At 51.1% G+C, this 16306-nt stretch overlaps 3 protein-coding genes across 7 annotated transcripts in view; all 3 read right to left on the minus strand.

Annotated features, from left to right (window-relative positions):
- LOC118505914 (protein germ cell-less) overlaps positions 1–5642 on the minus strand; it is a 10441-nt gene extending 4799 nt beyond the window's left edge. Inside the window, exon 1 of one of the 4 annotated variants that reach the window (XM_036042376.1) lies at positions 5187–5642. The gene's annotated coding sequence lies outside the window, so the exon portion shown is untranslated. The other 3 variants (XM_036042374.1, XM_036042377.1, XM_036042375.1) reach the window with 3 other exon arrangements.
- A 102-nt stretch (positions 5643–5744) lies between these two features.
- LOC118505917 (60S ribosomal protein L27) lies at positions 5745–7243 on the minus strand. 2 transcript variants are annotated; one of them, XM_036042385.1, is made up of 3 exons: positions 7088–7243; positions 6530–6754; positions 5745–6447 (listed from the first exon to the last, which is right to left on the minus strand). In XM_036042385.1, exons 2-3 carry the CDS (start codon positions 6746–6748, stop codon positions 6256–6258), a joined length of 411 nt encoding a protein of 136 aa, XP_035898278.1. In that variant the 5' UTR covers positions 6749–6754; positions 7088–7243; the 3' UTR covers positions 5745–6255. The 2 variants fall into 2 exon arrangements, with proteins under 2 accessions (XP_035898278.1, XP_035898279.1); XM_036042386.1 differs by having other exon boundaries at positions 6827–7108.
- Positions 7244–7474: 231 nt separating this feature from the next.
- On the minus strand, positions 7475–16284 carry LOC118505912 (probable histone-lysine N-methyltransferase CG1716). Its single transcript, XM_036042371.1, has 5 exons — positions 15447–16284; positions 9320–15371; positions 9023–9252; positions 8188–8943; positions 7475–8104 (listed from the first exon to the last, which is right to left on the minus strand). Exons 1-5 carry the CDS (start codon positions 16269–16271, stop codon positions 7925–7927), a joined length of 8043 nt encoding a protein of 2680 aa, XP_035898264.1. The 5' UTR covers positions 16272–16284; the 3' UTR covers positions 7475–7924.
- Between the last annotated feature and the right edge of the window lie 22 nt (positions 16285–16306).

Consider the following 16306-nt stretch of genomic DNA (forward strand, 5'->3'; position numbering starts at 1 on the left):
AGTGTCTTCGTCGCCATGGTAATCGTATCGACCAACACGCATGGGCCACTCGGATGAAGCATATGATATTTCGAATTCCGACAGGAAGAAACATCCCAACACTGGTGGAAATAATTGTAAGGTCACCCATAAAGAATGCTCGTTTTTTAAGCGGATTTTGAAATGGGTTTTCTTTTGTCCTTTGAGAATGAGAGAAGAGAGTTCACCGCATCAAAAAAAACAACTTTGGCAAGAGCAGCGGGTGCGGGAACTTCGAGAAATCAGAGTGCGTTACGGACCAGGAAGAAAGTTTGACCAGGAGGAGATAGCAGGTCGCCGAAATAACTTTAGAGCTAAGGTGACCACCTGCTATCGGAATAAGGATGGGGATCTGGTCAGTTACCAGCCAGAGATCCTCTCGCGAAGGGGTTCAGTACTTTGATGAATTGCTAAATGATCAGTTCAACGAACTGCTAGAGGCTCCACTAGCGGATGATATCATACTACTGCCGCCTAGCATTGATGAAACACGAAGGGCCATCCGTCGGCTCAAGAACAACAAGGCACCAGCACTCGAAGCACTCGAACAGCATCCTCGAAATTCATCAAATTACTACTGATGTATGGGATAGCGAATCGATGCCTTGTGACTGGAATCTTGGTATCATCTATCCCATGTACAAGAAGGGAGATAGGCTAGAGTGCAGCAATTACAGGGGTATTACGGTGTTGAATACCGCCTACAAGATCTTCTCCCTACTCCTACAAGATCGACTTGTCCCATTCGTTGAAGAGATAGTCGGAAACTATCAGAGAGGATTCCAAAACGGAAAATCAACCACTGACCAGATCTTCACGATGCGGCAAATCTTGGAGAAGATGGCGGAGCAACAGCCATCTCTTCATTGATTTTAAAGCCGCCTATGACAGCATAGCCAGGGTAAAGCTGTACGACGCAATGAGCTCTTTTGGAATCCCGGCCAAGCTTACCAGGCTTGTACGAATGACAATGGCCAACATCACATGCCAGGTGAAGGTGGATGGAAAAGTCTCAGGGCCCTTTGCTACCACCAAGGGCCCGCGCTAGGGAGATGGGCTTGCCTGTCTCCTTTTCAATCTGGCACTAGAGAGAGCCAACTGCGACTCGGAGGTGGAAACCAGATCCTGGCATACGCTGATGACATAGATATCATTGGTTTGAGGCTCTCCGGTTTGAGGATCGAGCGAGCAAACTTCGGGTTGGAGATTAACGAGGCGAAATGCAAGATGATGGTGACACCACCTGCGGTTCTGCTAGCAAACACTGAATTCGGCAGCGGTGATGTACACATAGGTGACCGCACCTTCGAAGTCGTCCAAAACTTCACCTTTCTGGGGTCAAAAGTCAGCACCGACAACAACATTGAAGTTAAGTTACGCGCAAGGGTGCTGGCTGCCAACCGGTCATACTACAGTCTGAGGAAACTTCTCCACTCTAAATACCTGTCGCGACGGACGAAGCTGGGACTGTGCAGAACATTCATAGTCCCAGTACTCAAATACGCCTCTGAGACATGGATTTATAGACATGGTCCAGAGGAAGATGCTCAGAAGGAGTTTTGGACCTGTGTGAGTGAAAGGACAATGGAGGACCCGCTACAGTGACGAGCTCTACGAGCTGTTCGATGATCTCACCATCGTGCAGCGAATTAGACTTGCCAGGTCCCGGTGGGCTGGTCACGTCATGAGAATGACACCGGACAACCCAGCCCGTAAAGTCCTTTCAGGCCGTCCACACGTGGCCAGAGGAGGCGTGATAAGCCAAAATTGTGATGGAGTGATGGCGTTGATGCGTCCGCCAGAATGGCCGCGATAACGGATTGGCAGACGACGGCGCTAAACCGTGAGCGGTATCGAGGATTGTTGCAGCAGGCCAAATTAATGTGAAATAATAATTTGCCAATTTTTCAGATCCTCATCATACACACGTTGTTGCGTAGTCGAGTTCAAGCCCCCTTCGAGCACTCCACATAACCTCTTACAAAATATTCGAAAAATCCTAGCAAGTTTCAGAACGATCCTGATTAAGTACAAATCTTCCAGGATAATCACACGTGAAGCATCCTTCCGGTAAGCTGCACACCATTGTGGGAGTGACTTTTAATCGTCAAAACGTTCCTGACCAGTACAACAGTCCAAATGCGTATCGACGAACATAGAGTAAGGAAAGCATCCGTGAGTGATAAAAGCTGGACAATGCTTTTGATTTTAATAAATATCACTAGATACGATTAGATAAGGCTCAAAAGTAATCATTATATTGCCAATGTAAGAAATTTCAGCAAGTGTAACATTAGCTACGAGAATTCTCACTCTAGCAGTAAGAAGCATTCCTGCATTACTGGACTGGACAGAAAATCTAATCAAAACTATATTTTACAAACATGTTTACACATACGGAACGAATGTTATTTGGTTAAAAAGATTATTTAAAGCATATTAGTGACTAAACATGATAATACTATTGTCATATGTAATAAAAAGTTTAAAATTAACTTTGTCTTCAAAATTATTTTATACTAATTTTTTTATCAAATAAATTAAATTTATCATAAAGCACTACTCAAATATCGAGGATTTTGAAGATTTCAATCGAGTCTGTTTCTATACTTAATTCCACCACTGTATATATTACGTTGCAGCAAACGGAAGACAGATTGGAGAAAAAAAAACATTTGCCCAAAACAGGAATTTAAGGAATTTGCATCTGGTATCCAAATCCGCCCAGTGCATTAATTTAGAACCATCCAAAATGATCGCTAAGCAGCGAAAAGCGACTAGAATTATTTAAACAAGTAATGCTGTACACCAGCCAGATCAATGCCTACTCGATTACTTACAAGACGTGATTCGAATCAGTCAAGCACACTGGAGGAAGGATCATTAACATATTCAAACACTTTTCTTCCCCCCATCCGTTATAGAAGGCGTACTTTCTTCTTCCTTCTGCTGATGTCATAAAGCCGTACAAACACCGACACTTTTCAATCACAAAGTCAATTTTGTCGTGTCCACCGTCTGTTTGCTTTTTTGCAGCCGGGATGTGATGTCACCTAACGATCGCTTGAAGTTACCCGATCCTGATGTTAGCTCCAGCTAAAAACCATTCACCACATGCAGAGATCGGTACCGATTTGTAAGTAGCATCTCCCCCAACAAAACGCATCCCAAACCGTACGGCCACCTAAAACAAATAAACGACCAGCGCAAGGCGGCGTCTTGTGAGCATTCACCGCTGCGCGAAGCATAACAACACAACTTTATGCTGCCTTTACCGCAGTGCACACGTGCTGCTTCGACCTCGACCCAACTTTCGGCTGCCCTACTACTGCCGCTCGCTGGCCCTATTCCGGATTGTACGTGCAAACCATTTTGGGGATGGTGAATGTTGCCTGCCGCACTAACACACACACACACACAAACGCATCGTCCGCTTAAGCCGTCCAGGGAGTATACAGAGGAGAACAGCTTCGGGGGACGCAGCTACAGGGTGGCAAAACCCTTCATTGTGCAACCGATGCTGCCGGAATACGACGCGTCAACTATTCTCCTTCAAGCTCTCCAGTGTATGACACCACCATTTGTGCGTTAAACGGCGTCCGACCGGCCGAACCCGGGAAAAGGGCGTCTGCTGCGATCGAGAGGCCGTGTCGCGATCGAGTGATGTCACCGCGCGCGTTTGTGTGGGTGGGTTGTACCCTCGACGAACCGCGGCCAGTGGGAAATGCGATTTTATTTACACACAAACACGGCAGAACAGTGCGACTGGCCGGCGACGCATGACGGCATCATCATTCCAATCCATCCCAGCATACCCGGGGGATCGGAAATGGAACTTTGCACGCATTGGTATGAAAATTGACGCGCCACATGCTTGCTACAGCAGCGGGATGATTAAATAACACCCAACGGGCTCTATTTAATGCACCTACGGTTAAACGGGCGGGAATCAGTATTGTTTATGCGCCGTGTCTTTGTTGTAATAATTGTATTGAGTTAAATACTCATTAAAGCAGTGAGCGAACGATCGATTCAAGCAGGCGTCGGTGTGAATCAAGTGCAGGGAATGCACTGCTTCTGAAGCAAAGCGTTGCCAGTGGTAACAACAAGCTTGGAGCGTATTTTTGGAGAAAGTAAGATAAAAATAGAATAACCGGATGGGAAACAACGCTATTTTAACGCGTTGTTAGGTCTGTTTTCGATTGCATTGAAATTGCAGTATTTACGACACAACAATCCACAAGACGGTGGGCGTTTTACGATTGCTCCCAGTTTGGGGAGTTAATCACAAACTCCTTCGCATCATCCGCGGGCTGCTACGATCCGGTCGGCTTTTCCGATTTTGGCTTACCAGTAGAATTTCCAAGGGTGGCAGCAAGACCCGAGGGTCATCTGAATCGCGTTAGCAATGAGCTTATTGCCAACAACTCCTTCAAATCCCTTTACCGAAGGTTACTACCGCACACGGCCTTATCGGTCGTCCATATGTCACAGATGGTCGTGTACAGCAGCGACTGCCAGACGAACGATAGCGGCACCGCCAGAGAGATCATACGATCGCGTTCCAATGGTCATGAACGCACATGCCCGATGAAAATGTTCCCACACAGCCGCCGTTATCTATGCAAACCGGGCATTTGCACAAAACCGTAAACTATCCTAACCAACGCTGTATTTGTGTGTGTGTTTATATGTTGCTGCTAAAGTCGCTCATTCACAGGTTTGTTTTTGGTGCCTTTCATTCTAATAATAAAATGTGATACAATGAGATGATGCCTGCGCACACACATACACACACTGATTGAACTTCCTTTCACTTTTGTATTCTTGTTCACGCCGTAATGTTTTTCGCAAATTTTCACAAATCACCACCACTCCCCCCCCCCACCCCCTGCTTACGCTTTTTCTTCTTACGATAGGTGGCACCACGAGATTTTTAGGCTTCTTCATCCACACCGCTACCCAAATGCATGTTGGGTATCGATTGCACACACCCGTACTTTTCTACATACAACTGCACCGTCGTGACACTGTGACATCATACGTGTTTGTTTACCTGCTGCTGTTGCTGTACGCTGAAACCGACGGAAATTACGTCTTATTTTCCTTCCACCCCACTTCCCCCACCAGCACCAGCTTTTTGTTTTTCCGAAGCGAGACACACGCACCTGGGAAAAGCGTACCAGCCGACGTCCGAACTAGCTTTGTTCCGTTTAGCAGGAAGATATCAAAACAAAAGGCACATGCACACAGGGTGGACTAGCGGCCATGACGGGTGACAGTTTAGTGACGTTTGGCACAACGTATATTTTTAAAATGATTGAGATGATTCTTTTTCCTTTGAATAAAAATGGAACTTTTCCCACAGTTGTGCGGTTATTACGCAGAGAGTGAAGGTATAGTAACTAAGATGGGTATATTTCTCTTAACTTAGTTCGCTTATTTCGTTTGAACTGCTATGCTAAAATTTTGCGTGTTGAAATACAACAAGAATTCGTTAGAAAATCGCTTAAAATTGAATATTTAGGAAAAGTAACGTAGATCAACGCGGGAGGAGTGCCCAGTTAATCGCTGCTGCCACATTTGGTTCCTTACTTCAAAAAGGTGTAGGCCGGTAGGCTGTAAAAAAATAGTAAAATATTAATGTAATAATTAGCGAAACCGTGATTTTCTCACAACATTGCCTTTCCCAGCAATGGCACAAAGAAAAGCACACGGAATACGGCTTCCTTTTTCCAAGTAGTTAACACGAATTTATTTTGAATCTAAGCACAAAAGCTGATCTCTCCGACCGACGGGAGGGAGCAAACGGGAACCGGTGGAAAAGTTGTTGTTGCCAGTCCAGTCCCCTTTTCTTCCATCTGCCACTCTGATGATGTTGATGCACGTATCCCGTACGGATATGGATCCGCGGCGAACTCCTCGATGTTCCGTCCACCACAGGGTTGTAGCAACACAACAATACACAAACTCTTCGCACATCTCGGAACTTCTCCCGACCCCCGCCGTACAGTACACACACGCCACACCACATGGACACGCACATACGGAATGCACGCACGCACACAGCACAACAGTCGGCGGCCGGAAATCACAAACCGCGCGCAGATCGAATGTATAAATTCGTACCACCCTACTTCTTATCATAACCGCCCACCCCGGTGTGCCGCCAGCTGCACCTCATCCTCCCGAGAGCGGTTGTATGTCGCGCGGATAGTCTTGTTAAGAGTAGCAGGCTTAGAAACGGAGCTTCTGGAAGAACCACTTGTTCTTGCCGGTCTTGTGTCGCTCCTCGAACTTGCAACGGATCTGGTTGCGTGCCTTCTTCCGCTTGGCCGGATCCTTCATGTCGGCCGCGCTGTATTTGCTGTCCAGGCTGACGTCCGGTACGCTGTAACGCGTCGGCATCAGATGGTTGTAGTTCAGCATCTGCAGGGAGGGAAGAGAAAATACAGCACGCAATTAAGACCGATTGCTGCTGCTGATGCGCCTTTTATCGCACCCCGCTTACCTTGATGAAAGGCTTGATCTTGCAACGCTTGTGGATGCGGTCCTTGCTCATCGTTCGCGTCACGCGGCGTGGGTAGCGGTCGATACCGGCAACCAGGGCCTGGCCGAACTGCTTGTCCGACGTACCGTCATCGAACGTCTTCATGATGATGGCTTTGCGACCGGCGTACCGTCCACCGAGGACGAGTACCACCTTTCCACTTTTCATAATCTTACCCATTTTGGCCTACCGGAAACAGGAAAATGAAATAACGTTAATACACAGTCACACGTTTCGTGCAAACACCATCCAACGCACGGGCAACAATCGAGTGAGAAAACGGGATTGGTACACGCGACTGCCGACGACACCACACGCGCGACACACAAACACAATCCCCGCGGCAACAACACCGCACACGCTTGCCGCGTCGGTTTGCCTATTTTCCGCCACAATTCAACAGAACGGTGCACTGACTCGATGGGTTTTCGTGCGGCGGTGCTTGCTACCTCATTTTCCGTTCATTTTCACTCGATTTTGCAGTGCTTGGGTGGCGTTTTGTGTACCAATTTTACTTACTTTAGTGAAATGTGTTTCACTGGCACTGATGGCCGACCGGAAAAAGAACCCGAAAGAGACGGCACGCTTTGACGTTTGTTTTCGCCGGTTTCGCCCGGAAATTACCGATTCGCCCGACGTTTGACAGCCCGGAATTGACAGCTGCTGCAGCAGCGCTGCTGGAGCGAAAACGCGTCGTAGGACAGCCGTTTCTGGAGGATATTTTAAAATTTACGTTGAAAATGAACCCTCAAACGGTATTCTCATTACGAATTTCACAGTAGATAACTAATTAAATTGACAATACGGCATCGGACCGTCATAATTAATAAATAAATAAATAAAAATAACTAATTAAATCCTTTTTCTTCGAATTTCTTATAAGTAAATTTCTTATTACCACCTATATAAATGTTTTAAGCAATTGAATTACATTTCAATTATTCATTCATGTATTTTTTCCGGGAACTGTACTAAACAAATAATTTTCTCACTACATCTATTTACACGATACTATTGCAAATGATTTTATATAAAATACCCTGGGTGAAGAAAATCATTATTGTGTAACGTTTGTTATTAAGACTGGAAAATGTACAGAGATTGATCATCATTTTCTAAGTTCTAAATGAAAAAATATATAGCTCTAGGTTTCACGGCTTAGGGACCGTGAATCGACCCCCCCCCCCCCCCCCCCCTTCGCTAAATAGTCAGTGCTGTGCGTATGGAAGGCGCGATTCGGTCAATATTTTCACCCCTGCGCTAAACCAACTAAAGTAACTGTAATGACCTAGCCGGAACACACGCGCTCGCTTAACTTAAACGAGCTAAAGTAAATAATTACCTGTTCACTTAACATTAAAGCGCCACATTCGAATAATCCGGCTCGTTTTCACCCCGCACGTAAACCGGCCCATGCTTGGCCATATACTTCTTGATGAACTCTCGCGCCTTCGTTTTGACGGAATCCGTCACCTCCAGCTCGTGCACGGTATTGTCGCAGTGTTTCAATTCCTTCAGCATAACGAAATGTGTGAGCTGGAAGCGTAAGCAAAACGAGAAGAAAAAAAAACGAGTTTAACAGGACAATTGCTTACTAGTTAAGCTGCAAACCCCATTACCTTTCGTGCAAGATGCTTGAAATCTTCCGTGTTGGTGATACGTCCCAGCGGGCAGGCGTCCTTCCGATAGCTGCCCAGATGCTGCACAATCACGCCCGCAATGTCCACGCGGAATTTTTCCTTAATTTTCTTCGCCTCCTCACTGTTCAGGTCACCCTTGCTGGATTTTTTGCGCTTCGCCAGCTTTGCGGACAGCGCAGCTGCCGCACTGGCACTCTGTCCATCGACGCTACTCGGCACCGGTGGTACGCCACCGGCGGGTTGACCAGGCCCGCCACCCGTTGCACTATTCGCCCCACTCTCGCCCGATTCTTCCGCCGACTTGCGCTTCTTGCCCAACCGTTGCTGAACCTTCTTCCACTCTTCGTACGGGGAGATCTTTTTCTTTTTGGTCAGTATATCCAGCTCGTCCACGATGCACTTGTCCTCGACGATCTTGTGCGACACGACGAGATCGTCGTCCATCAGGGAAGCGTCCCCGGCAGTACCTACACCGCCACCACCACCACCACCACCACCACCACCACCAACACCCCCGATACCGCTGCCACCGGCCACATCCGCCGCGGTTGCACTGGTTGCCAGCGATGCCTTATCCAGCGGACCACCGAACGGATTGTCGGTGAGCGATTTGGAAAAGACGCTACGAGCACGAAGCCGTTTCGCTTCCTCCTTTCGCTTGCGCAGCTTTTCCTTCGTTTCCTTGTACCGCTTCATTTCCATCTGGCCGTACTGTTTGTCCTCTTCCGTGCGGGGCTAAAAAAAAAACAAAAAGCAGGGGAAAACGGTTCCATAAATGAAACGTTACTCGAGCAGAGAAGTTAGTGTCACTTACACTAATGATTCGAGCCTGCACCAGCTTTGTGCTGTGCTTCTTTTTTCGCCGCGGAAGCAGCTGCTGCAGTGCGGCTTCGTCCGGCGTGGTGGTGATCGTAGTAGCCGTTGTTTCACCGAATATCTCCTCGAGCGTTAGCAGCTGGGGCGATCCTTCGCCGGTTGCTTCGCGCTTTATCGATGCCTTCGACATGTCGTCGTTCATATCGTCCGGTTTCGCTAGAACATCGTCTGCGGGGGGTGCGAAAGGGAGCTCCTTAATCCTGAATCCACACGTTAATGTCACTGTGCCACTTACCTAAGTTAAAGCTCGACTGCTGTTTCCGCTTCTTCTTCAGCAGCTGCTCCAGCTGCACGGCCAGCTCCTCCTCGCTCGAATCACACGTATCGGTCGTGCTCGAATCGGAACTGATCGACACGTCCTCGTCCGCGAACGCTCCCACCGCCCGGCCCGGCTTCTTCGGCGGTTCCCACTGCGCGACGCGTTCCTTCACGTGGAAGTAGTAGATGCGGCCGTACTGGTCGATCGCAAACCGCCAGTACGGCGGCAACTTCATCGGTGGCAGCTCATAGTCATCCGGATTCGTCGACATCGGTGGCGGTTGAATCTTCATGTACGCATGGCTGGGCGGCGTCGGTAGCAAGCGATCGTCCTCGGAAAAGTATTCCCCGGTGGCCGGGTTCATACGCACCGGAATGTCCATCGGTGCGGTGAGATGCGGGTTCAGCCCGAACCGTAGGCACGCGTTCTCGTGCATCATCCACATCTCCTTTTTGCGCCGCTCCGCCTCCTCGTGGGCGACCTTCATCTCGAACAGCATACGCCGCTGCTGCTTGGACATGTTGTCCTGCTTGAGCGGAGCGTACACTCCCACACCGGACGACAGGCCTGGTGGGGGGCGCTTCAGCTTGCCGCCCAACCCATACGGACCATCACGATCGTCCAGCGAGCGGCGCCGTTTCGGTTCGCTGCCCCGCAACTGTCCACGACTGTCCCCTCCCCACCCACGACCATCCCCCCGATGCCGGTGGTGCTTCTCATCCTTGTCGTCGCTTTCCAGCCCGAGCGCCTGGTACCGCATGTCAGCCTCCCGTTCGTGCTCCTTCATCTGCTCGATACGCTCCTTCTTCGGGATGCGGAACACTTCCTTCAGATTCTGCCAGCTGATGAGCAGCTTGCAGGACAGGATCCGGATCTGCGTGCCGAGCCGTTGCTCTTCGGGTGCGTTTTCATCCTCCGGTTCGGGGATCTGGATGTCCGAGAGCAGAACACTAGCGGCGAGCGGTTCGGACGCAGAAGATGCAGCGGCGGCAGCAGCTGCCGCGGCGGCCGCAGCTGCCGCCTTCTCCTTGTTTTCCACCTCCTTATCGCACGTGCTGATAATCTCCTTCAATTTGCCCAAGTCGGCCAGCTTCAGCAACTCCGGCATGTTCTTCAGCACCTCCACACTGCCGAGGACGTCTTTTTTCGATGCCTGCTGCTGCTGCTGCTTCTCCGCTGTCGCCTGACTGCTACTATCACTTCCCGCTCCATTACTGTTGTCACTCGGTGAGCTCGTGCGCGACGCTTCCTTGTCAAGCTTCGTCTCAGCCGGCACCGGGGCAGGTTCCTCCTTCGGGGCTGCTGGCACACCCGCACCATGCTTGCCTTTCTCTACCCGTGCCCACTTTTCGACCGTGTGCAGGATTTTGCTGTCCTTCAGCATCGTCTTGTTGGAGATGGGCAGTCCGTCCAGCGTGTCCAGTATCTGTATGCGGAACTTGAGATCTTCGATCGATTCCGTCGACTCACAGATCCAACCGTACAGCAGCCGCAGACCGTGATAATCGAGGAACAGCCGCCGGCAGGGAAGTTCGCCGCTCTGCAGCAACGTTAGCAGCCGGCTGCGCGACTTGATGTCCTTTGCACGCACCATCAGCCGGGAGAGTTTGAGCGTGTGGGCCTGGTTCTTGAGCCCGGTCTTCAGCAGATTGTTAATTTCCTCATCCAGATCCGGATCTTCGTGAATTTCCAGACGACGCTTCTTGCGCATCGTTGTCCGCCGCTTGCGCGTCTTCTTTGTTTTCTCCGGCAGCGAGGCAGGTGTGGCCGAGGTCGCTGCAACACCCGATTCCAGATCAGCTGCTTTAACAGCTCCTTCCGCTCTTTCGTTAGCCGCTGCTGGTGCTGCTGCTGCCGTTGCTGCTAGTGCGGCCTTCGAAGACTTTCCCGGTTGCGCCGCCGATGTTTCCGCCGAGATCGCCGATGCGTCCTGCCTTCCCTGTCCTTCCTCCTCGCTCTCTTCCTCCTCCTCGCCCTCCTCCTCCTCCTCCTCCTCCTCCTCATCTTCATCTTCATCCACCTCTTCGTAGTCCGAGTCAGCAGCACCCTCTCCGGTAGGTTTCGCCCCGATCCAACCGCGGCACGTGTCCGCCTCACAGTAACACTTTTGCGCCTTCCGTCCGTACCGCTGAAACTGATAATCGAACGTAATTTCCTCCCCGGGCAGTATGTACTTCGTGCTGAAGAAACCGATCCGCAGCTCCCCATTCACGGTCCACTTTTGTGTCTCCGAGTTCGGGTCGCACGAATGGTTGATGAACCGCGAGATATTGCCCTTCGTCGTGGCGTCGATAATTCCATCGCTTCGCAGTGCCATGAAGTAGTAGTGCTTGTTCTTCTCCCGCGAGTACGCTTCCGCCCGCTCGTCAAACTGCGCCCCGTTCAGCACCTCCCCGACATACTCCATGATGAATTCGCCGGGTGCGATCGGCGTGCTCGCCTGTATGCCGAATCCTTTCTTCTCCGTCCGGAACACCTGGCAGTGAGCGTACTCCTGCCGCTGGAACCGACGATTCGTGCACCGATCGCCGACGGTACAGCGCGAACCACACTCAATCATCAGCAAGCGATTGAGACAATCCTCTCCGCAGCCATGCTCACCCCGGTCTATCTCCTCCGAGGTGAGGAAACAGTCGCACGTCATCTTTTTCGCCTCCTTGCTCACGATCCGATCGCTGTGGTAGATGTTTTCGCGAATCGTTTCGAACCGGCTGAGCTTTTCTTCCATATCGCGCAGATATTCTTCCGACAGCTCCACGCACGCACTGTCGCCCTCGTTTGCGATGACGGGCCAAGCAGGGCCACTGGAACTCGCGCCGTTTCCACCTTGATGCAGCAGCAGTCCGCCCTGCGTTCCGGGCTCTCCACCACCAACCGCGTAGCCCACCATCTCGCCCGACGGCACGGCGTACGGATCGAAGCCGATGCTCGATTTCTTCATCAGACGATCCTTGTCGCGGACCAAACCGTGCCCGCTGGTGCGCTGTTTCTGGGAGCTAATCGTCTTGATGCGAGTCGAGCGCCGGATGACACCATCGTCTATGTAGCTTTCCACCAGCCGCACCTTATCGACGCGCAGCGCGTCACGATCCTCTTCGGGAGGTGCTACCGGACCGCTGGCAGTGTCGGCAGGATTCGTATCATCGCAGGACATCACATCGAACGGCGAGCTGGCACTGGACCGTACGCCCGAATCATCCTCCGACGGTAAGCCACCGCTCGAAAGGAACGAACCTTCATTATCCGACAAGCCTGCCATTGATTCCGAGCGAAGGGTATCGCCATCGCTGAAGATCTCTTCCTCTACTTCCTCTGGTTTGGTTTCGACATGGTGTTTCACACCTTCTACCTCAACATTCGCTTCAATCGACACCGACTCCGAGCCGTCCGGTTCTTCTTTTGGGGGGAACGGACCGATTTGTTGCTCCTCTTGTTTAACTTCGATCATCTTAGGCTCTTCCATTGCGGATGGTTTTGTTGCCGCCGGTGGCGGTTGTTCTGCCTCCACCGGTGCCGCAACCGTTTCCTCCATTTTGTACATCTTCAACGATGCTTTCGTGACGATTTTCGGTGCCTCGGGAGACGCTTTGCGAGCATCGTCCGTTTGAGGATCACCTTGGGCAAGCGCTGCACCATGTCCAACGCTTTGTTCCTCAAGCTTTTTCTGCGCACTCTGCAGCACAGGGGGACTATCCACCAATACTGGGCCTTTTTCTTCCAGCATTTCAACGCCCTTCGACGATTTGGATGAATCTCGCTTATTCTTCGATTTAGCTTTCTTCGTCATCGAACGATCGCGGTTGGTTTCCTCTTGCAGGAAACCTCCGGCAGCACTCTTTCGCCCACGATCCTTCTCGCCACCTTCAGCGCGATGCTTCTCGTCCCGGCTCGACCTTTGGCCACTGTTGCTTCCACTGGAAAAATCTAGCTTCCGATGCGTCGTATCACCCGGGCAAGATGATTTGGACGAACTTCGGTGCTTGCTGCTGTGCTGCTTGTTGTGCTCCTTCCGGTGGGAAGACGAGGACGAGGATGAGTCGTCGCGCTCTTTCGTCTCCGCGCGTTTCCGAGACTCGTCAGCCGGTTTGCGCGATATGGGTTGCAGTTCCAGTGCTTTCAGCTCCGATTCGAAACACTTTTTCGGTTTATCGGGACGTTGGGGAACTACCGAGGGACGTCTCTTGCTTTCCGTAGAACCGGTCCGGTTCTCCTTCGGTTCAGCCATAACCACCACCGTCGTGTCGAGGGCTTTCTTCTCTCCATGCTTCTTTTTGGTCTTCTCCTCGCTCGTCGGAGCACTTCCGAAGGATTCACCACGCTCCGCCACACTTTTATCCAGCGATTGCCTATCGAAACTTAGCTTTCGTTCGCTTCCGTGTCGTCGGTCGTGCTTATCCTCGGGGCGTTCCTTCGAATGTGTTCGCTTGCCGGAGTCTTCCTCTGATCGTTTTTTATCCTTTTTACGGGGATCGCGTGATCGTTCCTCGTTGTGGGACGATTTTTCCGACCGATTTTTGTCCTTGCCCGCTGGGGAATCTTTTGAAAGACGGTCTTTGCTTCGCTTTACCTTTCCCGCATCGATCGACTTCGTTTCCGGTTCTCGCTTCTCCTTCCTGTGCGTTTCTTGCTTAGCGGGTTGATCCTCTCGGTCAACCGTTTTGCCGATGTCCACGGGGATATTGTGATCTTCTGTAACAGTTGTAACTTCTTTCGGCGGAACAGGCTGATCAGATTCAATTTTCGCTTCTTCAACAGGCTTTTGCTCTTCTATGCGTTCGACAGGGGGAACGTTCTCCGTTTGAATAACGTCCTGTGAGCCGGATGCTGGTAGGGGCTCAGCGGTACTCGTCTCTTTTTCTATACTTACTTCGACATTGACAGCCTGTACCACTGGCTCCACACACGTGTCGATCTCACACACCTCCGTGGTGACCGTTGCTTCTTCAACGCGTTCGATTGTGGGCGATTTTCTATCCGTCGTTTCCTTTCCTTTCACGCCTTCATCATTTAGCTCGGTTGAGACTGTACGATCACTCCGTACGATGGTTTCTTCTTCCACCATCGGAACATCCGACACAGCTGTTTCAACTTCAATGCCTTGCTCCGGTGCTACATTCACAGCTTCTGCAGTAGCTTCCTTCGGCAGCTGCGTATCATCCGGTGCGACATCAATAATCTGATCGGGTGTGCTACTTTCGCTTAGTTCCACCTCTTGTGGTGCAACGTTTCTTGCAGCACCTCGTCCACGTGATCCTCCTCGGTTACCCCTACCACCACGACTACCACGACCACCGCGTCCGCCCCGACCAGCACCACGTCCTCCTCGACTGCCACGGCCGGACGCTGGTCTTTCCAGCGAAGAATCGTTAATAATTTCATCAGCCAGCAGCACAATCACATCCTCATAATCAACTACCGGTTCGGAGCCGCTAGTTGGAGCTGCTGGCTCCTTACTGCCATGTGGCGAACTCGGTTGTTCCGGTTCAGCTGCAGAATCGTCCAGCTTCGCATCCGCAACACTACTACCGGAACTCTGAGTCGTTTTGTACGATCGTCTTATGAATGTGGAACCGGCGGGCCTTTCCGATTCAGTGCTCGCAAGCCCAGCCCGTGATTTTCTGCCCCCTTTGTTAGCACCGCTGCTAGCCGGAACAGGCGTTTCACCCAGTTCCTGTGAACTCGAGCTATGTATGCTATCATCATCACCAAACACCGTTCCATCGATCCGGAGCGAAATGAGGGTATTATTTCGTTCCTCCGGTTGTGGCAGCTGAATCGTTGCATCGCTTGGATCAACGGTTGCAATGTCCAGGATCGTGTTAACGACCGATTTCTTTTTCCTACCTCGTTTGGCACCGGTCGATCCGCCACGAGCCGCCGACGCTGGAGACGGCTGTAAATCTGTTGTCGGTTCGTACGGTGTCGCTATGGCAACGGAGGATCGCTGCTGTTTGCTGGTGCCTGGCTGCAGCCCACTTATCGCCGGTATTCGTCGCGGCGACTTTACACTGGAATACGTTCGCATGGGCTGTTGGGCGGAGAATAGCGTCGATAAGTACGATGAGCTAGCAGCCGGAATGTCCCAACCGGTTGTGTACGTTACCTGATTCATCGGCAGCAGTGCATCCACGACAAAGTCGCGGAATTTGTTCGTAGCCTTTACCTGCCTTTTCGATTTCCTTGTACCGGCCGCACTGTCCGCCGTTTCCGTTTCCCCACCGCCCGTCTCGTCCTCGATGTACACCACCGTTTCTCCATCGACCAGCACCGCTGTGCCGGTTCCATCGTCTACTACGGCTCCTTCCGTCACGATAATTGTCTCACCCTCAACCGTTTCCATCAGCTGCACCTCCTCCATCATCTCTTCCTGCACGACAACTGTGGATTCCTGTGCCACCTCCACTCCCTCGTTCGATTTGCTCGATTCATCGTCCAATATTTCAATCATCTCCACCATCTGATCCTCTCCACCGTCACCCAGTGTGCTTTCTTCGGTTGATTGCGGCACTGGAGAATAAACGCTCTGTACTGTGGTTGTGTTGCTACGTGCACCGCGACCACGTCCGCCACGACCTGCACCCCTTCCCCTTTTACGACCCCCACGGCCAGCAGCACTGGAAACTAGAATTTCCTGAACCGGTGTGCTAGACGCAGAACGTCCTCCGCTATCGCTGCTGCGGCTTCTGCTGTCGGACGATTCTCCGGCCAGCTCCAGCGTTCTTCCACCACTGGCGGCAGGTATCTTTGTTCCGGAACCACGCTTACGCCCCATCGCTATCACCTGTCGACTGCTTTTGGCTGAGATGAGTAAATTATTAGTTACGCGCTCCTTACACCACAACGCATAGTAAATTCGGTGTTGCTCTGAGGATGGCGGCCGACTTTTTTCCTTGGTTAATCTGGCTTGTGTATTTGTTAGTTTTGACATTAAATAAACTTTTCTTCTTCTTTCAGCAAAATACA

Source organism: Anopheles stephensi, chromosome 2 (assembly GCF_013141755.1).
Source record: "Anopheles stephensi strain Indian chromosome 2, UCI_ANSTEP_V1.0, whole genome shotgun sequence".
NCBI lineage: Eukaryota > Metazoa > Arthropoda > Insecta > Diptera > Culicidae > Anopheles > Anopheles stephensi.